Raw genomic sequence first — 23,112 nt, forward strand, 5'->3', positions numbered from 1 at the left:
AAAGCCGGGTGGTGGTGGTGCACGCCTTTAATCCCAGAACTCGGGAGGCAGAGGCAGGAGGATCTCTGTGAGTTCGAGACCAGCCTGGTCTACAAGAGCTAGTTCCAGGACAGGCTCCAAAACCACAGAGAAACCCTGTCTCGAAAAACCAAATAAATAAATAAACAAGGACAAATCAATCCCAACACTTCCCTCAGGGTCACTCCTGGTCCTGCCAGCTTTACTCCCGTATTTTCAGAGCCTGACTTGGGTGTGTGCAACCCAGTGGTATGGTAGGGTGATCCTTGTGGACTTGTAAGAGCCAACTATTAATTTCTCAGGAACTTACAAGAGTAACTCGAATTGGCTACAGTGGGAATGTTACAGGCCTTCCCCCACCAGACTCACCACTACCCAACACCCACACCTGGACACAAATAGTCTCCACCTTTAACATTACTGACAACAGTTATGGGAAGTCTTCAGGGACACTACAGACCCACAACTAATACACCTAGCCCCACAGGCTTGGGTATACACATGGTGACAGACACACATGATTTTTCACACATGGGGATACGGGGAGCAGAGGCTACAGTGCTCAGAGGCTCCCAGAGATGACACGGAGCACCACCGACATCATTCTTTGCCATGTGACTTTAGCCACATCCCTTTCAATGCTAGAGCTTGGGTTTTCATCTTTGATCTTTAAGACAGGGACAAGTCCTGCCACGACACAAGGGCTCCACAGGTCCAATGAGATCACAATGAACTGTGTGGCAAGCCAGCACAAGGCACCTAAGACAGAGTAAATGTCAGTCAAGGCTGCTATCATGCCCTCAGGCGCACTGTCCCATTTCCCTGGCACCTGTGGCTTTGTGAGCCCACGGACTATCTGGGTCACAACAAAGGGCTCCATGGATGGTTAAGAACGGAGATAGAAGCAGGCAGCTTTGTTGTCCAGTTTTTATGAAAATTAATAACATTAATAGCTCACAGACATATACATACAAACATCACTATGTACATAGTCATTAAGTTATTAATTAGTCTCTGTATAAAACGTTTCTACATTAGTGTTCTGAGCTAGGCCCAGTCGGTCCTTGACATATTCACAGTTGCAGCCCTTGGGCTTGGCCCTGTGGGCAGGCGGTGAGGAGGTTACAGAGCGACCAGCCCTGCCGTGAGCACAGACGTCCTGGGCCGCTCACCCTCCATCCAGTCCTTGGTCCCTGTCTTGATACAGGAAGAATAGCTGCTCAGTGTGAGGACAAAAAGATCCCGTGCCTCATGCTGCCTGGTGCCCCGGGTCCTTTGTGTGGTAGCTTCAGGTGACGTGTGGCAGGTCCTAGAGAATGCTGGCCAGCTCTGTGGAGTCTGTGTCAGAACAACCTGAGCTGCTGGCTTCGTCTCTGCAACAGAAAAGACAGGTCAGGCCGAGCGTTTTGACCCTCCTCTGCTGCCACCCGCCTTAGGAATCTTGGCCCTGGAGTCCAAGTCAGCTGTCAGTCTTGTGTACACTATAGGAGTTTCCTCATTCCCACTGCCGGCCTGGAAACTTCTGGTAGCTCTTCCTGCCGAGCGAAGGGCACGGCACACAGAGAGCCAGTGGCTCTGGCTGGCTGGCATGGTGGCATGAGTCACTCCACCTTGCCCTATCACTTCTGGCCACACCGGAGGGCACCAGAGTACAGGCTGCAACTAGAACACAGGGCAGGGCTCAAAGCCTTATCCACATTTCCTGGCTCAACTTCAATTCCCTTCATCTGCAGGATAGGAATCGTAAGAATCTTGCCATGGGAGTGGCTGTCGTTTCAGCACCTAGAAGGCAGGGCCAGGTTAGCCTTGGCAACACAACTAGTTTGATGCCAGCCGGAGCTAAATAAATGAAACCCTGCCTCAAAGCAAACAAATCAACTCAGCTGCCTAGGAATGGGTTTGTTAGAAGGTGGTGGGTAAGGATGGGGTCTGGAAGCACACACTAAACACAAGCTCCTTCAAGACGGGAAGTTTTGTTTGGTTTGAGAGACAGGGTCTCTCTACATAGCCCTGGCTGTCCTGGAACTCGCTACGTAGACCAGGCTGGCCTCAAACTCACAAAGATCCACCTGCCTCTGCTGCCTGGAGTTCTGGAATTAAAGGCGTGTGTCACCAGGCCTGGCCTTTTTCTGTTTGTTTTGGTTTGATTTGGGTTTTCCTAACACAATGCTGGCATTCAGAAAGTGTTGGCCTGTGGAGTAACTACATACAAAGGCAGTCAGTGTAGTGCCTAGCGTGTAATTAAGAATGATCTGGACCCAGCCATCAGTGGCACAAGTTGAGAACGTAGACTGGCACGTGCACACACACACACACACATGCACGTGCACACACACACACACACATGCACGTGCACACACACATGCACGTGCACACACACATGCACGTGCACACACACACACACATGCACGTGCACACACACACATGCACGGGCACACACACATGCACGTGCACACACACACACACATGCACGTGCACACACATGCACGTGCACACACACACACGCACGCACGTGCACACACACATGCACGTGCACACACACGCACGTGCACACACACACACACACATGCACGTGCACACACACACATGCACGTGCACACACACACACACATGCACGTGCACACACACACATGCACGTGCGCACACACACATGCACGTGCACACACACATGCACACACACATGCACACACACATGCACGTGCACACACACACATGCACACACACACGCACGTGCACACACACACATGCACGTGCACACACACACACACACAAACACACACTCCCCAGCCCTCACCGTAGAGCCTGTAGAGCTTTCTTATTCTGTCGCCGTTTCTCCTCATCGATGGGGTACATCTTGAAGAGCAGCAAGCCCAGGAGGATGAGGATGATGGGAGCCATCGTCACCAGCATCTTCAGTGTAAACTTGACCTGTTCTGGCTGGGAGCAGCCCTGCTTCTTATACTTGGCAAAGCTGTGGGACCCAGAGGGCAAAGAATGGTGAGGATGGAATGCCTGGACCTTGACCCTGTCCCCAATCTTGCCCAAAACTCACAGGCCACTCACTCAAGACTGAGGGTAGAGACACCAAGGGAGACTCCAGAGGCGAACTTGGTGAAGAAGACATAGAAGGAAAAGAAGATGGGCTCGGTGCCAGGGGAGTGAGGGTGCTTCAGGTGGAAGTCATCGATGACGTCAGGCAGCATGGACCTACGCAGAGTGAGAGGTGGCAGACATGAGTGACCGCCACCTAGCTGCTAGCCCGTATGGTATCTGTGGCCACGAGAAGGAACTGCCTTCTGGGAACTTGCAAACCCGCCTCATCCCAGACCCATAGAAGAGCAGGGGGATAAGCCAGCAGAGCACAATCCCCAGTATGCTGGGGAATAAACTCTATGAGCCTGTATATACCTACCAGGGTAGCAAGAAGGCAGCCGCTACACTGACACCAGCTGCTATGGCTACCACGTAAGTGACGATTAGATTGCTCTTCATAAGGGCCACCAAGATGAGAAAAGGAACTGCTGACTGCAACAGAGAATGAGGAAGATGGGTTACCTAGGAGGCTCCCGTATGTAACCCCACCACCACCTAACCCAACCCAAACTCTACCCCTTGAGCCCCACTCACTGAGATCCCAACATAGACAGCTGTCTTCTTGCCAAACCGGGTTAGGAACCACTGCCAGATGGGAATGGTGAATGTGGCCGAGAGCTGTGAGTGACAGAAAAGGTGATGCAGGTGGTTTATTGCTGCAGAGGCCCCCAAAGATGCTCCCAGGTCAGCCACTGGCAGTGAGGAAGTTGACGGGCATGTCAGACGGCTTCCTGGGGGAGCCGAGAGCAAGCCATCCTCCCGGCTGTTCATAAATACGAACGCAAAGCTGCACTAAGTTGCTGGCATCCTGTTTTTGCTGTACTGGGCACCATAATCATTCAGACTCAAATCCTCCTTTTATAACCATCTCTAAGCGATTGTCGGTGAGGTCCGGGGAAACCCCCCCTCACCCCATCATGATTAGGGAGCAGCCTGAAAGTATCATCCAACTGTCCAAAGACCCATTCATCAGTACCATACGCCCTATACGCACCATGATGGCCAGGAGGAGGTTCTGGAACTCATTTCGGAAGCCCAAGGTATAGGTGCAGAACAAGGCGAAGTTGCCCTCCACCAGCTGGGGAAAGGGGCAGGACAAGGAAATGGAAGGGAGAAGGTGACTTGGGGATTCCAGAGACCTTGATGTGTCCCACTCCCTCCTGCCTGCCCCTCAGCCTCACCCCAATCCAAATCCTCTCCAACCCCATCCAATTAGACCTCCTCTCAGGATGAGCATCTCAGGCCCCACTCACCATGAACGCCAGGGAGGTAAAGAGAAAGCCCGCGATGAGCTTGACGTAGGGGCCGTGGCTCATGACCAGCCGGAGGCCCTGAAAGAAGGGCATTGACTCGGCCTGCTGGGCCTCATAGGGCTCTAGGGATCAGAAAGGATAATGAGAAGGAAGCAGAAGTCCCTCCCAAAGCCTGAAGACCAGGCAGAAGGGGACCACTGCTCCCTGGGCTGCGGGCTGAACCCTCCGCAGGATGTGTCTCACCTCTCTGCTCCCGCACGCCTAGAACCAGAATGATGGCGCAGATGACGTAGACGGAGGCAATGATCCCTGCTGCCAGCAGGTATGCATTTTGCTATGACATACAGAGACAGGGTCAGTCTGATCTCAGCCCAGCAGCCCCACTCCACGATCTCAGGCCAGGCCTTTCTCCTGTGGGGGCCTCACTGTCTCCATCTGTGGACCAGGGGGGGTCATCCTGGACCTGCTGCTGCTTCCCAAGGCTGGGCTAAGTCCAAGTATACAAAACGTTACACGGCCAGACTACGTAGTGTGTGAGCCCACAGCCCAAGTCTTCCCCCCATCTCTGCAACTCGCTGGGACCCCAGACGAGTTACTCAGCCTCCCAGGCTGTCTATAAAGTGGGTATATGTACATACTATTATTTATATTAACCACATGCCCACAAATTAGTAAACACTAGCTCTATTACTACTTTTAGGATAACTGCAAAGCGCCCCATTTGTTCTCCCCCAACAAAGCCCTGCCCAAGCAGGAGCCTCACCGTTTCTTTGAGGGAGCCGGTGCTCTGTGTGCGATTGACAGCCTCTAAGGCCACTTCAGAGTCGTTCTGGTCCTGAAGGCAAGGTGATTTGGCTTGGCCCACAATTTGTCCTTGGATCGCCGTGCCTATCACTGTACCCAGCACCTCCACAGTCATCCCTAGACAAGAAAAGGGTCTTTTTGGATGTGCCTCAAGGCCCGTGGGCCCAGGGAAGCAGGTCAGATGGGAACCACTGTTGGCTCCAGGTCAGTTGGGCTAGGAGACAGGGTGATAACATTTCAATCTACATTCATGGCCTTTCTCTGTGTAACCTTCAGAACAGTCCCTGTATCCCTCTGAGTCTCACTTGAGCAATAAAGGGATTGAAATATTTTTAATATGCTTTCATAGGCTGAGGGATATAATTCAACGGTTAAGTGACTGCTTAGGAGAGACAAGGCTCTGGGATCAATCCCCGGCATCGAAGAGACAAGGGATGGCAGGAGGGGGTTTTGCCTCCCCCACCTTCCCAGGCACACACATGAGTAGAGCAAAGAGCTGGGCCCACAAAGTACAAGGTGTCTGTGGTGGTAGGCTAGGAGCAGAGCGGTCCAGCCCCCCCCCCGTGGGCAGGGCCAAGCTGATGGGGAAGGGACTTACTGTAGGCCGTGGCAGAGTCGCGCTCACTCTGATCTGTGCTGATGAACATGGTGAGGGCTGAGTAGGGAACGTGGAAACACTGTTGTAGAAGAGAAGCTCTCGGCCAGTTAGAAGGATGGAGAGACACGCAGAGGCCCCAGGGCTCACCCTTGACTCCTGCCCCTCACCTAGTTACCCCACACTCACCGTGACCAGGGTCTCAAAGAGGCAGTAGAAAAGCAGGTACCAAAGGAACCCATGCGACCTTTCCATCCCTAGTGGGAAGTCAGGCACGAACCAGATGAGGAAGTAGGCAATGATGGCCAGGGGAGTGGAGAAGATGATCCTGAGGAAGGAGAGGGTCTGAGCGGAGGCTGGAGAATTCTAAGAGCTCAAATCTGTTCCTCAGGTGCCAATCAACAGAGAAGAAAATTTCAACTCTGAACCTCCCAACCCAGAGCCTCAGGGGAAGAGACTGAAGGCCTTGCCTGAAGGACCAGAGTGGGGCCAAGTTCATGAACCAAAATCCTGAGCAAGGAACTTGAAGGGGTCCGAGAGAAAGGAGCATGAGACATATCTTTTCTGATGCGAGAGTCCCTGTGAAGGGAACAGGCCTAGCACTGTCCTCTACCCTCCACGCTTCATTTGTACCCACACAGGGAAGCTAGAATGGGTGGGCGAGGCCAACTTGTGGTGAAGGAGGAGAGGAGAGCCACGCGGGAGGATTGGACCCAGTCACGGAACTATAAGGAGGGTGGGGACAAATGTCTGGCCTGCATGTGAGTTCACCTCATCATGAGAGGTTATTAATACCTCAGGCTAGACCAACTTCACAGCATCAGCAGAGTAAAAAGGTTAAAAGGAAGAAGGCCTCAGACCAGCTCAGGAGGTAAAAACGCTTGCTGCCAGGCCTAACAACCTGATATTTTCCCCTGCAGCATGCACGGTGGAAGGGAAACACAGGTTGTCCTCTGGGCTCCACATGTACCACGGCATGTGCACGTGTAGGCATACATACGTGCACACACACACACACGTGCACACACACACATACGTGCACACACACACATACGTGCGCGCACACACACATACGTGCGCACACACATACATACGTGCGCGCGCACACACACACACACACTAAATATTTTTAAGAAGAGGAACGTCCTGTGTTGCATATGCTTCTGGGACCCATTTCTGAGTCTGTCACTATAAAAACTTAGTCTTAGGCAAGTTACTTAACTTCTCTGAGAGTCACTTCCTCACATATGAAATGAAAACAAGAAATAATACACTGCCTACATTCAACATTTGCCCAAGTATTTCTGAAGCTCCATGATGTGCTAAGAACTATTCTGAATGTTGAAGATGTGTCCATGAAGAAAAAGAGTGTGTTGATCTCGCAGAACTCACTCTAGTGGTGAACATAAAACGGCATAGTCAGCCCTAAAAACAAAACTCTTGACACATGCTACAACACAGAACCTTGGCCTTCATAGGTCAAGTGAAATAGGACTGTCTCTAAAAAACAAGTATTGTACAGTTTAACTTATAGGGGAGTCACCAAATCCATAGTTTCATATTCATCCTGCAAGATACGTCAGCTGCTAAGGGTGCTTACTGTTCCTAATGACCTGAGTTCAAATTCACAAATCAACTCCTGAAAACTGTCCCCTGACCATCCCCCCCATATATCCTCCTTGAACCAAAAAAAAAAAAAAAAAAAAAAAAGGAGGGAGAGAGGGAGGGTTTGACAGGTTGACAGGGGGAAGGTAACGCAGGGATTCTTTTTTCTTTTTTTTTTTTAATTTATTTATTTATTAAAGATTTCTGTCTCTTCCCCGCCACCGCCTCCCATTTCCCTCCCCCTCCCCCAATGAAGTCCCCCTTTCTGGGATTATTTTTTGATGAACTCCAAGTTTTAGTTTTAAAAGAAGAAAAAGTATTAGGATACGCTGGGTGGTGGTGGCGCACACCTTAATCCTAGTACTCAGGAGGATCTCTGTGAGTTCGAGACTAGCGTGGTCTACACAATGAACTCCAGGACATCCAGGGCTATGCAGAAAAAGAACAACAAAAAATAATGGGATGGAAGACAGTGATGGTCACACAAGGATGTGAACGTTCTTAATGCTACTTTATTGGACATCTTAAAAGAGCCAAGTAGTGATGCCTCATGACTTTAATCCCAGCACTGGGAAGGCAGAGGCAGGTGGAGTTTGAGGCCAGTCTGGTCTATAGAGACAGTTCCAGGACAGCCAGGGCTACACAGAGAAACCCTGTTTCGGGACAGAAAAAAAAAAAAAGCTGGGCATGGTGTTACAGGACTATAGTACCCACATTCAAGAGACAGAAGCAAAAAGATCATGAGTTCAAAGTCAACCTGGGATACAGAGTGAGATCTCTTTAAAAAAAAATAAAGGGCACAGGGGCTATTGGGATAGCTCAGCAATTAGGAGCACTTGTTCTTGCTCCTAAGATTAAATTTTAAATAAGACCTAGATTAAATTTTTTCTTTTTTTTTCTCCCATTCAGGTCTTTATTAGTTGGTTAAATTTTCAGCACCCACATGGTTGCTCACAACCATTCATAACTCCAGTTTCCGGAGACCCAGTGTCCTCTTCGGACCTCAGGTACCAGGCACAGGTGTACATGCAAACAAAACACTCATACAGTTTATGTGTGTACACGCGCACACGTGTGTTGATGTATTTGTCACACACACATATGTTTGATTTTGCTTTTTCATTTTTTTTTTTGACACAGGATCTCTCTATGTGATCAGGTAGACCTGGCTGGCCTCTCAAGAGGCAGGCAGAAGCAGGTGGATTTCTGTGAGTTTAAGGGCTACCTGGTCTACATAACAGGTAGTAGGGCAGCCAGGGCTACATAGTGAGACCCTGTCTCAAAAACAAAGCAAACCAAGCAAGGGTTGAGCCTGGAGGGGATGACACATGACTATAATCTGAGCATTCAGGGGGTGAAGAATCAGGGGTTGGAGGCCAGCCTGGGCTACACGGAGGCCAGCCTGGGCTACACGGAGGCCAGCCTGGGCTACAGGGAACCTAGTCTTCAAGGAACAAAGCGAAGATCAAGGCTGTAGAATGTTTGCCTAGCATGTGCCAGGCCCTGCATTTGAGTTCTACCACAAATAAATCCATAAATAGGGTAAATACTAAGCTTGAGGTTTTTTTCATTGTCTTTATACAGTTAGACAACATATTAAAAGGTGGCAAATGCCATGGAGAAAAGAAAGTCGGCTACAGCAGGCTAGAGCTAACGCAGGCTAAAGCTTAACGCAGGCTAAAGCTACAGCAGGCTACAGCAGGCACGAGACTTGGGGTGCAGTTCACAGCCGGCTGAGAGGGCAGTAACTGAGAAGGCGTGGATGTGATCGGGGAGTCTGCATTGCAGATCTCTGAGGCAAGTGTGGGCCCAGGCAGGGGACAGTCAGTACAAAGGTCCTTAGGCAGGACCCGTGGGCTGAAGGGCAGTGAGCAAGGTAGATGGAATCAGGAGATAATGTGGAGAAAATGGGACACCTCACAGGCAAATGTAAGGACTTCAACTCTGTGGGTTGAAGTAGGCTCAAGTCTTAAGTAAGTTGACAGAAAAAATGTTGAACAGTACTTGGGGCATTAAGTGTTTGCCATGATCATTTCAGGAGGGCTCAACAGGAGAAGTGGTCTTCGGGAAACTACAGGCTAGAGCCACAAGTGGGCAATGCCTGGTAATCACTTCATCTCAGTCTCTCAGTGTGACCCTGCTGACGGGGTCTCACGGGTGGCCTTAGGAAGTTCTGGGGAAAGGAATGTCAGCCTTTCGGTGGTTTGCAGGAGGGGTTTTGGAGTAGGAACTGCACTAACCTGGGAGGAGACCCAGCTAGGGCTAACACTAACCAACCGGCTCAGACCCGGCCTCTTTATGGTCTCTGGGCCTGAGCAGATGCAACCTGGGAGGAATGCATAGGGCCCCTCAGCCTATGAGCCAGCCCATGCGTTTCTGACTCACACCCAGGCACTTGCTACCCAGACAGCAGCCTAAGGGGTTTCCAGCAACTTTCCTGGAGTAGCTATCACAACTGACCAAGCAAAAGTCCTCAGGTCTCCCTCTCACAGGGAGGCCTTGCTGGCCCTCCTCCTCCTTCCACCCCATCACATCGCCTCCTCAGAGAACAGAGCTCCTCCTCAGTCTTCCCCAAACACTCCATCCTCCTAGGCAGGCAGCTGAACAGCAATGCCCGCCTAGGAACCCGATTTGACTGCGAGTGACCCTGGGCGGCAGCGCATCAGACAGCGGCTTCCTATTGGCTGGGCCTCATGAGGCGATGTGGGAGCAGGGCCCCGCCCTCCACCAGCTGCCAGGAGGCCGGCATGGGGCCAAGTCTCACAGGCTGGCGCTCAGGGCTCCCTGAGCAGTTTGCCCAGGTAAAGAAGGCTCTCCTGCCCTCCTCTCCAGCCCCTTGGCCATGAGGTCTGGATCAAAGGCTCCAAACTGGGCTTCTGCCAGGGGCTGGCAGGATTGGGGTGGGTGGGGGGCCTCGTGGGAAAGGAAACAGTGGAGGTGCAGAAGCTGCTGGAAGAGCTTTGAAGGCCGGAGACCAGGTATGGGCGCCCCTGGGGCAGGAAGGCGCCCACTTAAGCTTGGATGGGCTGGAGATGAAAGGGGTACACCCCCCGCCCCCTGAAGCAGGATGTCCTGGAGGGAACCAGAGCCCCGGCGGCTTGGCCTGTCTTGTGCGTCTCCACCGCTGTCTGATCTATGGTAACTGCCTCCCACAACTTGCCCCACAGGCTGAATCTGGCTCCGCGATTCCATTCTCAGAATGGCCCCTACGTGCCCTACCATTAACCACCCTGGAGGAATGTCAACTTGCATATCAGTACCTGCCCGGCACTCTTTTGAGTGCTTTCCCTATTAAAATCCTCACCATACCTCTGTTTTACCTAAGGTTCAGAGATGTTAAGTAACTTGCTCATGACAGCACAGCTGTTGGTCATGAAGCTGCCATTCAAACCCAGGCAAGCTCCTGACCGGTCTAAAGACCTACTTCTGCCGCTATAGAAGTGCCGAGTGGGAGAAAGAAATGAGGGTTCCAGCTTCACCAAAATAACTGGCTGGGTGTCTCAGTGTCCATGTCTGGGGCCGCTAAGGCCTCAGCCTGGGCTTTTGACACCTTCGAGCTTTTGTGTCATTCCTTCCGCTCAAGCCCCAGACTGTGACAAGAGACAGGACCTAGGGCCAGAGAGCGAAGCCTGGCTTTCAGCACGTGGTAGAAGCGTCTCTACTTACCAGGGCATGAGGCGGCCCAGGCGGGTCCAGGAGGACTTGCTGATGCAGAAGCCCACCAGAGGATCAGTGAAGGCATCCCAGGCTCGGCCCACGAAAAGGATAATGGAAGCAGGGAGTGGGTCCACCTGCCACGGGGAAGAGGACAAAGAAGAGTCATTCACCTCAGCGGGGCTTCCCTCTGTGCCACAGCCAGGCCGTCAAGACCTGCTCCCACCTGCAGCCTTTAACATTTCCACTCAACCCTTTCTCTGTTCGAGACAGGGTTTCTCTGTGCAGCCCTGGCTGTCCTGGAACTCTCTCTGTACACCAGGCTGGTCTTGAACTCAGAGATCCACCTACCTCTGCCTCCCGAGTGCTGGGATCAAAGGCGTGTGCCACCCAGTTTCACTCACGCTCTTAATAGTGACAGAGGCGGATCCAGAGGTTTAGCTCAGTGGTAGCATGATTGCTTGCCTAGAATGGATGAGGTGTTGGGTTCAATTCCCCCACACTGTAAAAATCAATGACAACAGCAGCTGGGCATAGTGGTGCACGCCTTTAATCCCAGCATCCCGTGGTCAGAGGCAGGCAGATCTCTGTGAGTTCAAGGCCAGCCTAGTTTACTAGTGAGTTCCAGGACAGTCTACATAGAGAGATCCAGTCTCCCAAAAGCAAAATAATAGCAATAATAATAACTAATAATAATGATGGTGATGACAATAGCATCTCTCTGGTAATTGTATTATCAAAGTAGGATGGTTTGAAGCATTTCTGGATCTTTCCTTCCTTCTGATGCACTTAAAAACATCTTGTCAGGGCTGCAGAGATGGTTCAGTGGTTAAGAGCATTGACTGCTCTTCCAGAGGACCACAGTTCAATTTCCAGCACCTACATGGCAGCTAACGACTGTCCGTAACTCCAGTTCTAAGAGGATCATCTGGCACCTTCTTCTGGCCTCATGAGCACTGAACACATGGTACCCAGAAGTGGTACACAGACATTCATCCAGCCAAAATACCCATCCACATAAAAAAATCTCACCTAACAAAATGAACACAGAATAATTTCCTTCCTTCCCTCTCACAGCTCTGAGCCCTGACCCCCTGATGACAGAGCTAGTATGACTGGGCAATCACAGTGAGCCTCAGTTTCCCCAGCTGCATAAGAGTTATGAGTTGTAGTGTATTTTATGAGGTCAGGCTTTATCCTGGGTATGGTAAAAGGAATTGATAGGTGCTTTCTTCATCTTCTTTTTAAGAATTCATTTTGGGCCGGGCGGTGGTGGCGCACGCCTTTAATTCCAGCACTCAGGAGGCAGAGGCAGGCGGATCTCTGGGAGTTCGAGGCCAACCTGGTCTACAAGAGCTAGTTCCAGGACAGGCTCCAAAGCTACAGAGAAACCCTGTCTCGAAAAAACAAAAACAAAAAACAACAAAAAAAAAAAACAACAACAAAAAAAAAGAATTCATTTTGTTATTTTAAATCATGTGATTGTGTGTGTGTAGTGGGGGTGCTGTATGAATGAATACAGGAGGCCAGAGGTATTGGATCCCCTAGAGCTGGAGTTATAGGCAATTGTGGCTGCGAGTGGCCTAGCATGGGTACTCACAACTCAGGTCCTCTGAAAAAAGCAGTAAGCCCTTAACCATTGAGCAGTCTCTTCAGTGACTTCCCCACCATGACACTGCACTGCATGTGTGTGTGCACACGTGTGTGTGTTGTGCATGTGCGTGTGTGTGTGTAAGGGGGGCAGTCTCCTTTGTAGTCCTGACTAGTCTAGAACCTGGTAAGTAGACCAGGCTGGGCTCTCACTTGAAGGATCCTCCTCTTGGTTCTCCCTTCCCAGTGCTGGGATTGCAGATGTGTGTCACTATGCCTACCCTATAGATGCTTTTTAGAAAGTGGCTGATCACCTCCAAACACTCTAGGTTCTAATACAGAATTTCCGGTTTCAACCTCATCCATAAAACCTTGATTGATTGATTGGTTGACTTTTCCTTTGTTTTTGAGACAGGGTCCTGGGCTGGTTCTGAAATCCCAATCCTCCTGTCTTGGCCTCCTCCTAACCTAAGTGCTGGGGTAACAGGCTTGTGCTGCTATGTCCAGTTGTTATAACCCTGCTCTGGAAAGCTGGCAGCCTTCCCGAACTGTCACCCCACTTACTCTAACCCCACTTTATGCTCAACTGCAGGTTCCTCTTATTTATAACCCCCTTAGGGCCCAGCCATGGGAACTATTTGAAACCTAGCTACTGAATGGGTCTTCTGTCCTTTCTGGGGCTCATTGTTCCACACCTGCAAACGGAAACGAATATGCACTAATATGTCTCGCTTGCCCAGGGATGCTACCCAGAAGAGAGCCAGCAAGGGCACCCTGGAGCCATGGTTACTCAGTCTCCCACTCTCTCATCCAGACAGGGTGAATTCTTTAGATGCCAGGCTGCTGGCCAAGGCTTCTCAAATACACACAGTAGCCCTGCTTCTTCCGATGAGACCCCAAGTACGGGGGCACATTACATATGCCCGCACCTTCAGGTTTCCCTGCCCACCACGAAGCTGCCACTTCTCAGGTGAGGGTGGGATACAGTTCTTCCAAGAGCCTGGCAACACCCACTAAAAACCCTGAGCCAAGCCAGCTGACTGTCTTCCAGCCAGGGACATGGTGTGCCAGTCTCTTCTAAGAACAGCGTCACCAACGGGTCCCATTCTCCCTCACAGGCTCTCTTGCTCCTGCCAGGCAAGGACGAGTTGCCAGCTGTGGTTCCTGGGGCAGAAAGACTCCCCTTCCTGGACACTTCCTAAAGCCTTCTTTCTCATCCACTGGGGCCCTGAGTGGCAGCCAAGGAACACGATCTGGTCCTGTTTTGCCAACGGAGAAAACTGGGTGAACCTACCAAGAGGAGCCTACCACTTCCCACCTCTGCATATTGGAGGTGCCTAGGCCCTCAGGACACTCACCTTAGCCACATCCAGCAGGTAGATCTGCAGGAAGAACCCCAGGGCGCAGCCTGTCAGCTGGTAAGGGGCCCCTCCAACTGCATAACAAAGCTTGTTGCAAATGGACAATTGTTGCTTCTTCTTTGGTTCCTTCTGGGGAGAGAAGGAAAGACTGAAAATATGCTCAGGATTCTGGTCTCCAACCTAGAAGGTGCCAGAAGCACACAGCCCTTTCTCCAGCCAACTGGGCCAGGAGGAACGCCAGGAGGAACGGCTCCACCTTGGGAAATCCCACTTCCCCTACCCCAGAGGAAGTTGCCCTTAAACGCAGACTCCCCCACCCATCTCCAGACTCTGAGAAAAATTGTTACCCTCCATCTTTAAGGATCTTCTTCCTGACCAGGTGTGTTGTTACACGCATTTAATCCCAATACTTGGGAGGCAGAGCCGGACGGGTAGGTCTCTGAGTTTAAGGGCAGCCTGTCTAAAAAGTGAGTTCCTAGACGGGACTACATAGAGAAAACCTGTCTCAAACAAACAAACAAATACAAGAAAATCTCCTGGGCCCTCAGTCCTTGCTCCCTTCCAAGTTACTCAGAGAGAGCATGTTGAAGCAGTGGACCGGTTCCCACCCTGCACTAGCTGCCACAACCTGAAAATCCTCTTGCTGCCAAAAGCAGCCTGAGCCCAACCCAGGCTCCCTCCCCGACACCCCTCAAGAATCCACCTGCCTACTGGGTGAGGACACCAAGGCTGCGGGGAGGCCCCAATCGAGCCACTGCAGCCACAGCTGTTCCTTCCATCTGTCCCAAAGTTCCCGGGTCCCTGCAGACAGTCTTTAGCTCCAGACAAACCCTTGAGCAGTCCTACCCTCCGGCTCCCTGACACAAACCCATTCCAGCTCCTAGGGGACCTTGGAGAGGGGTGGAAAGGGCTCCAGGTGCAGGGCTCTGCCTTCTCCAGGCAGAGCACTAGGGGAGGCTGAGGTTGCCCGGGGAAAGTAGAGATTACTCATACATGGTAACAGCATAATTGCTCACTGGCTCCTTCCAAGATCAGTTAATAAAATTAAAAGGAAAAGTTAGGCACCTCCCAAGGAGATCTATTGTCAGCGATTCTTTTCCTGGGGCATGGTTTCACCGGGGTGGTTAAATAGATCCACAGAGCTGGGACCCGTCAGAGTCGAGAGACAAGCGACAAGCGATGAACGCTGTGCGTCTTGAACGCTTAGAGCCACACAAACGCTTTCGGTATGCGGCTCCTTTAAGAGCAGAGCCCTTGTTCTTATGAATGAACTTGAGTGGCCCTTCTCAGAGTTAAAACGTGAGAGTAGAGGGGGCGGCGGGGGTGGGGGAAGAGATCGAGAAAGAAGGGGACTCTCAAATTTTGGGGATCTCCCCAGATCTAAGGAGAGGAACAGCGTGGCTCAGCACAGGAGAACCTAGAGCTCTAGGGAGAGCCCCACGCCATGTAGAGTTGCCGCCGCTCTTGGCGCAAACCCAGCGTAGGGGTGAGCAAAGGGGCTATATATACAGACTTTCTCCATCACTCCCCGGTTCCGGAGCACCCCTTGGACTTTCTTCTTTTTCCAAGTCTCACTGTACCCTGTTACACCCCCCTCCCCTCAGTGTCCCAAAGACCAAGCCTAATCTCAGACGCCCCTGTGCCCGCCTCTCGGTCTGCCCACAACCCTTTACCCTCCTCTCGGCACCTCACCTTCACCTGGACCGGCCGTTCACTGGCTTGGAGGATGCCGGTGGGGAGCAGTCCGGCCGCGGAACCGCTCTCGGCGCCCTCTCCTTTGGCCATGACCCGCGGGCCACGCCGTCTGGAACCGGGACGCCGGGATGCTCCTGTGTTCTGCTGGCCCGCACTCTCCTGGGGCTCCCCGTTGTAGACGCAACCGCAGCTACCAGCACGCTCGTCAGCACTGAGTAAACTGCGAACGCCGGCAAGGAAAACTGGCGTGCCCCCTCCGCGCCTCTTAAAGGTTTGGTCCTGAAGCCTCCAGCCAATCCCCGCACGAGCCTGCCCTACTCGTCTGGCGGAGCCTAGCTGCACAGCCACGTTCTCAAAGCCGGCATCCGGCAACGCGTGCTCCTAACCATCTGAGCCAGGCTGAGACACCCACCTGACTCGCCCAAGGAAACTGAACCCCAAGGCTGAAAGTGACCTGCCCGAGGTCCCGCAGAGTGAGTTCTCCCCGAGTCGAGCCTGCTAGCCCATAACTTTTGAACCCCGATGCCCCCCCCCCCCCTTAACAAGCTGGAGTCAGGTGGCTTCTCCCTTCCCCCAAACCTGAAGTCATAGGCTGTAACTTCACTATCAATGTCCCTCTTTTATATCTCAAGATCGCTCATTCCTTCTTTTTGCCTGTGATATTTAGGGAACCTTTTTCAACGGGACAGGAAAATTTGCCAGCTCAGTGGCTGCCCTTTCCAGCAAGGAAGCTATCAAGTTCTACGAAGAAGTCAGGGCCACAGCAGCCTTTTATGGATAGCTTCTAAGAGGCTTGACACGATTTCATTGGGTGCTCATGAACTCCATCTGAGGGTGGTACTATTATTAACCCCATTTTACAGCCGAGGAAAGGGGGACCACAGAGAAGAGCAGCAGCTGTTATGACAGAGTGTACAGGCCAGGAAGGTTTTGTCCAGTTCCTGAGTCTGTGCTCATGACTCTCCTGTTCTGCTCCTCAGTATACATTACAGAAGGCTGAACTGGATATATGTGCTCCCAGACAGGAAGCCCTGGGAGATACAAGACTCCAACAGCTCTCTGTGTCAAAAAAGAAAGCTCTGAGAAAGAGAATACAGAGGAATGTGGTCCTTGAAAGAAAGGAGGACCTTCATCTAAACAGGCCAAGCATAGCTGCCAGCAAAGAACGGCCTTTTCTTCCACCTCTGCTAACGTCACCCCAGGCTTCCCAGATCCCCAGCAGCCTGGGTGAAGTCCAGCTCTCCTTCATCAGTGAAGTTACTGCTGAGATTCTTAGAGGCCGCTTACACAGGACCTGTGTTTCTCCATGCTGGGCTCCTCCTCCTCCTCCTCCTCCTCCTCCTTCTTTTTCTTTCTTTCTTTCTTTCTTTCTTTCTTTCTTTCTTTCTTTCTTTTAATTCAAATTGCAGGGAAGAGATATTGAGATCTGACTCTCCCACGATGACCACAGCACACTCCCTGGTGTGCCCTGACCAATCCCATCTGGGCACATCACTGTACAGAAACAGTGTAACAGTGAAGACCCTCAGAAAGTGTGGATGGGACTTTATATCCTCACTGTGAGCTGTGTGTCACTAACCTGTCCCATAAGAAGGCGTGGATGGGGCTTTGTGTCCCCACTGTGAACTGCGTGACACTACCCTGTCCCATCAGAAAGCATGGACAGGGTTCTATGTCCCCACGGTTTTGTTTTTTTGTTTTTTGTTTTCTTTTTTGGTTTTGGTTTTCTGAGACAGGGTTTCTCTGCAGCTTTGGTGCCTATCCTGGAACTAGCTCTTGTAGACCAGGCAGGCCTCGAACTCACAGAGATCCACCTGTGTCTGCCTCCCAAGTGCTGGGAGGAAAGGCATGCGCCACCACAGCCCAGCCCATGTTCCCCACTGTGAGCTATGTGTCACTACCCTGTCTCTCTTCCCTGCTCTAGTCTTGATTTGGCTAAGGAGTTCTCTCTGATCCCTCCCAGCCCTAAATTCTTCCCTGCCTTGAATCACAGCATTCCATAAACGATCTGAATCACCAGGCCAGAGCATGCCCTCCTTGCAAATAAAAACTCTATCTCTTTTACTTCCACATCCCACTAAACTCCAGGGAGTGAATGTGCAAAGACCAGAGGAGCCCATTCAGAAAAGCCACAGCGTCTCCATGCACCAGCAATCCAGCCGACCCTGGGCATTTCTGTTATCCTCCCTGTGTATGAAGTAGGGACCTGCCTAATAGGGTTGTTTGGGGGCTATGACAAGAAACTGTACAGGAAGCATTTAGCGCTAGAGATTGGGAGCTGAGGCTGGGCTGGTCCCCTCCTGGCCTGATTCCAGTCTGTCAGTGTAGCAGCGCTAAGATTCCAGATATGGCCTGACCAAGCCAGCACAATAGGCCTATTATGTCCCCCAGTCTGGACACGACACATTGTTAATGCAGCCTAAGACTGCTAGGCTTCAGAGCCTTCTCTCCCATGACTAGGTCCCATCAGGTTACGGTTAACTAAATCATTCAGACCCTTTGCACCAGAGCTTGGGGTCAAGTCGCGTTGCTTCACCATCCTCTACTTCAGGCTCTTAGCGGAAGAATGTCATCTCGCTTATTTCAGCCTGCAGAAATTGTTTTGGACTCCGGCTCTATGGCCCACGGTTTTCTTCCACTCTAAATTTAGGTCCAGCTTGCCCTTACAACTTCAGTTCTGTCCGGATTGGTCAGGACAGAGCCCGGTAACGCAGCACTAGAGACACTCATTCACCATGAGCTGAGTCAGGGCGGCTCTAACACAACAATTCCCAAGTACCACACACCCGCCATGCATGGGGCAAGCCTGTCCTGGAACTAGCTCTTGTAGCCCAGGCTGGCCTTGAACTCACAGAGATCCGCCTGCCTCTCCGTCCCAAGTGCTGGGATTAAAGGCGTGCGCCACCACTGCCCGGCTGAGTGAGTATATGAAGATCAAATGGAATGCTTAAAATAGTGAGTGTGACATACTGGAAGCCAGTGGTTTTCAACTCGTGGGTCCTAAGCCCTTTGGGGGGGGGTGTCACATAGCAGATATTCTGAATATCAGATACTTACATTGCAGTTCGTAACAGTAGCAAAATTATAGTTATGAAGTCACAACAAAATCATCTTATTGTCGGGAGTCACCACGCCATGAGGAACTGTATGAAAGGGTCTCAGCGTTAGCAAGGTTGAGAACCACTGCTGTAAGCACTTTATGAAGGGCTTCATTGTGGCTGTTGTTGTCGCCCCTATTTCTATACTGGGCCAAACCTCACTAAGCCAGGCTCTTTTCGCCTAAGAGATAAAATTTGCGTCTAACCAACCAGCTGTGTATCTTTAATCCCAGCACTCAGAAAGCAGAGGCAGTCAGATAGATCTCTGTGAGTGTAAGGCCAGCCTGATCTACACAGACAGCTCCAGGACAGCCAGGGCTATAGAAAGACCTTGTCTCAACAAGAAAACCTGTTTCTGTTGTAGATGGTTGGGGGCTAGATTACATCTAATGACTCAAGATGGTGTTTCTGGCCCAGGAGGATGCTGCCAGGGCAGGTTAGCAGGAGTTGGTACTTGCACGTATTTGTGGAGGGCAAGCGTCGCTGAATGCCATTGTTGCGCTCCGTCACTTAGTGGTGAGATTGATCCATAGTCCCAACCTGTCAGATCTAGGACCCTGACTTCTGGAGACGGCAAGCCCACGCTTTGCTCAACAACTCACTCGCAAATTTACATCCTGTGTGGGGATGCTGTAGGGAGCTGGCAGGTCCTGGAGCAAGGACTTCCTGGAGTAACTGCCCGTTTCTGATCTTGTCCCTTTGTCCCATGAAGAGGAGGTGGGGCCAGAAAATTAGAAGGAGGAAACTTTGAGGGTCCCAAGAGAGGCTCCTTGGAGAGGAAGTGTCTGAGGGCCCTTGAAGTCACTTGAGGCTGCTAGTTCCTGGAATATTGGTTAGGTAATTGTGGATCAGGAGAGGCCTCAAGACTGATCCATCTGTTCTACGAGGCCGTGGACCACTGCACAGGAACACTGTCTGAGCTGGATGACAGGTGATTCTAACCCCCAGTTCTCAGGGAACTGAGGGACGTGGAGAGTACACGGGGATTCTGTGGGACAATTGGTGCCCCTGCTTCCCGCTAGTGCCTGGTGGGGGGGTCTTCTCAGTCTGCCCTGTCACCAGTTCAAAGTTCCTGTCCCCAGACAAAAGAGACAGCCCTACTCCCACTGCTGAGGCGATGTAAAGATGAAGGAATGGCAGAAGCTGGAAGATGTCACCCTTGGCTCACGAGGCCACGCTCAGCCCCACCGTGCTGGGGAAGCTGCAGTGGTTTGTGCCAAGTTACAGATGTCCTCGGGGCTCATGAGATCAAATGAGGAGCTCCTTGAGCAAGAGCCCGGGCAGGTAACATCAGGAGAGAGGGTGAGGATTAGTGCCCGAGCAATACCTCTCCCTTCCTGGCTAGCCGGCATGAGGCCCTCCTCATGCTCACACCATGTCTCTGCAAGGAGTCCCTGCCCTACTTTGATAGCCTTGGCCCATTCATAATTGGAAGAGCCTAGACTCAGGTTAATTGGATAGGCAGGAACAGAGCTTGCCTGGAGTTCCTGGAGTCCTGCCCACTCTTTGGGCTTCCTTTTTATCCCTCTGAACAGATAGCTGTTTGCCATCTCCAGTTCATAAAAGGCATGCCAGGACCTTTTATGATAATGTTTGATCTCATCCATATTGATTAAAGGCAAGAAGAGATAATCACGTAGCTGGGACCCATCTAGGTTCGCCGGGTTCCGTCACCGGTTACATATGTGATTTGGGGCAGGTCACAGCTTCCCTAACGCTTCATGTATCTCATCTGTGCTTCTGCTTCATGGTGCTATCCTGATGATCTAGAGAGACAACGTTTGTGTTCAAAACAGACTTTGCAGGTCGCAACATATGGTAGCTTCTTTGCTTTACTGTCAAGATGTATGCCTTTGATTAGTAGGCACTGGGAGAACAAACTTCTTACCATGTTTTGAATTGTAGAACTTAATGCACAGTAGCCTTAGTGCTGTGAGTCGGTGGGTGGACAGAGGTAGGAGAGGTGTGGGCGCTGGAGAGCACGAAAGGATACTTAAAGGAAGCAGGGTGGCCTTGTGGGTACAGTCATGGAAGCCTTCTTTGAACCAGCAAGGAGATGAACAAAGTATGGTCCATCTTGTCTTTTCAGAGATCACATCTAGTTGTGGAGGGAGATGCAGGTTGAATATATCCACGTGGTAGGACCAAGGCCTGGAGAACTCTGTCCAGGTGCCCACACTTGAGAACCCCAGATTCTGTTTGAGGGATAGAGGTCTCGAAAGGCTTCCTGGAGGAGGTAATGACAGAGCTACGTGCTGGAGGCTGAGGCGAGGAAGTAGGATGTGAGACAAAGGGAACGCCTGGGATGCAGAGGCATGATGGGGTCCGAGAGTGCGGGAGCCGTGAGCAGGTTGCACTGGATAGTGTGGAGATTGGTGGTCTCTGAAGCTGCAATGGCAGGACCTTTGCATCCTATCCTACAGAGAGAGGGGAGCCCCAGGAAGAACGCTAAGCAGAAGACTGAAGTGACCGCAGCGGCAAAGGGAGGATTCCCATGCAGAGAATGCATGTTTGGGGCCTGAGCTGGGTGATGGTGACTGCTGCTGAGCCTCAGTTGTGTACTTGGTGAAGACACTTGCTCCTCTTCCTCAGACTCTCATCCCATCCTCCCAGATGACAGCGGCAGCATGTCAGTCCCTCTAATTCAAGTTTTCTTCTGTTTTCTTTTTGCCTTTTTGAGACTGGGTTTCCCTGTGTAGTCCAGAAACTCACCCTGTGGCCCAGGCTGGCCTTAAATTCACAGAGATCCACCTGCCTCTGCCTCCCGAGTGCTGGAACTAAAGGCGTGCGCCACCACTGTGCCCACCTCAATTCTCAATAATAATCAGAAGATTAAAAGAAATCTGAGTCAGACGGTGGTGGTGCACACCTTTGATTTCTCCAGCAGAGTCAGGCAGATCTCTGGAGTTCGAGACCAGCCTGTTCTACAGAACAGCCAGTGCTACACAGAGAAACCCTGTTGGCCTCCAACTCACAGAGATCCACCTGCCTCTGAGTTCTGGGATTAAAGGCTGCACCACCACACACAGCCTAAAGTTGGACTCTTAAATCTGGAGTTAAAATGGGGCCTGGCAAACCTGGCAGTGGTGGTGCACGCCTTTTAACCCTACACCTTTAACATGGAGGCAGAGGCAGGCAGATCTCTGAGTTTAATGCCAGCCTGGTCTACAGAACAAGTTCCAGGACAACCAGGGCTACATACACAGAGAAACCCTGTCTCAAAAAAAAAAAACAAAAACAAACAGCCGGGCGATGGTGGCTCACGCCTTTAATCCCAGCACTCGGGAGGCAGAGGCAGGCGGGTCTCTGTGAGTTCGAGACCAGCCTGGTCTACAGAGCTAGTTCCAGGACAGCTCCAAAGCCACCGAGAAACCCTGTCTCGAAAAACCAAAAAAAAAAAAAAAAAAAAAGATGGGGCCTGACCTGGTCTGGGTTCTAGGTTTGGAGGTGTGTTCTGAGCTGGAATCAACTGCTCTGCTCTGGCTTAGCTTTGGTCTGAATTCTAGGGCTTTCTGAACACCAGGCTTTGAGTCTGTGAGCTGGATTCAGCTTAAGACTGAATATAAAATCTGAGCCTTGGTCTTTGGCTTGGGCTGGACTTTGGGCCTGGTCCAGGTGGTTCTCCAAGTTCTGCAAGCTGGGTCCTGGGCTTGAGACTTTGAACTAGGGTTGGGCTGGCTTGGGCTCTGGGTTCTGGGCTCCTAGTTGCGTATTATTAGCACTGGGATGTTTTTGAGATCTGGGCTCTGGGTCTCATCTCTAGATGAACTCAGGGGTTGGGCAGGGTTCTAGACTGAGATAGTTAGCTGTAGTCTCTGAAGTGCAGCTTATGTTGGCTATAGCGGGGTACTCCTGAAGGGAGCAAGGCCTCTCACCCCACTCCTCTTGGGAGCTCAGTCTTGCTCCTATTGGGACAGTGGAGCCAAGCGAAGGTACTACTAGGTTCATTGAGTTGCCAGAAGGAAGTAAAAGGTAAGGGTAGGGCAAGTGGCAAGTGGAATGTTCTCGGGTGATCAGAGACCATCCTGCCTGCTGTCGAAACCCTTCCACTAAGCAGAGAATACCCTCTAGCCACAGTGGGGTTAAAGCTTTTGGACTTCACAAGCGTCTATTCCCAGGGCCTACTCATGCCTGGATCACTTCTCCCTTGTAACAGACGTGTGTATGTGTGTGTGTTGTGATGTGCATGCACACCTGAAGATGCACTTAGGCACACACATGGGAGTCAGAGGACAACTTTGGGTGTCACTTTCCACCTCATTTGAGACAGGGTCTCTGCTGTTCACAGTTCTGGGAGGCGGGTTAACAGGGCAGTTTCTTGTCTCTGCCTACCATCTCGCCACACG

At 51.4% G+C, this 23,112-nt stretch overlaps 1 protein-coding gene across 2 annotated transcripts; it reads right to left on the bottom strand.

The window, feature by feature from the left end:
* Positions 1-931: 931 nt before the first annotated feature.
* On the bottom strand, positions 932-16,413 carry Mfsd2a (MFSD2 lysolipid transporter A, lysophospholipid). 2 transcript variants are annotated; one of them, XM_075945929.1, is made up of 14 exons: positions 15,666-16,413; positions 13,971-14,102; positions 11,035-11,159; positions 5,953-6,091; positions 5,767-5,845; positions 5,128-5,285; positions 4,608-4,698; positions 4,365-4,486; positions 4,106-4,189; positions 3,646-3,729; positions 3,431-3,543; positions 3,082-3,225; positions 2,813-2,989; positions 932-1,391 (listed from the first exon to the last, which is right to left on the bottom strand). In XM_075945929.1, exons 1-14 carry the CDS (start codon positions 15,756-15,758, stop codon positions 1,328-1,330), a joined length of 1,605 nt encoding a protein of 534 aa, XP_075802044.1. In that variant the 5' UTR covers positions 15,759-16,413; the 3' UTR covers positions 932-1,327. The 2 variants fall into 2 exon arrangements, with proteins under 2 accessions (XP_075802044.1, XP_075802045.1); XM_075945930.1 differs by having other exon boundaries at positions 13,971-14,099; positions 15,666-15,901.
* Positions 16,414-23,112: the final 6,699 nt, after the last annotated feature.

This window comes from Microtus pennsylvanicus, chromosome 13 (assembly GCF_037038515.1).
Source record: "Microtus pennsylvanicus isolate mMicPen1 chromosome 13, mMicPen1.hap1, whole genome shotgun sequence".
NCBI lineage: Eukaryota > Metazoa > Chordata > Mammalia > Rodentia > Cricetidae > Microtus > Microtus pennsylvanicus.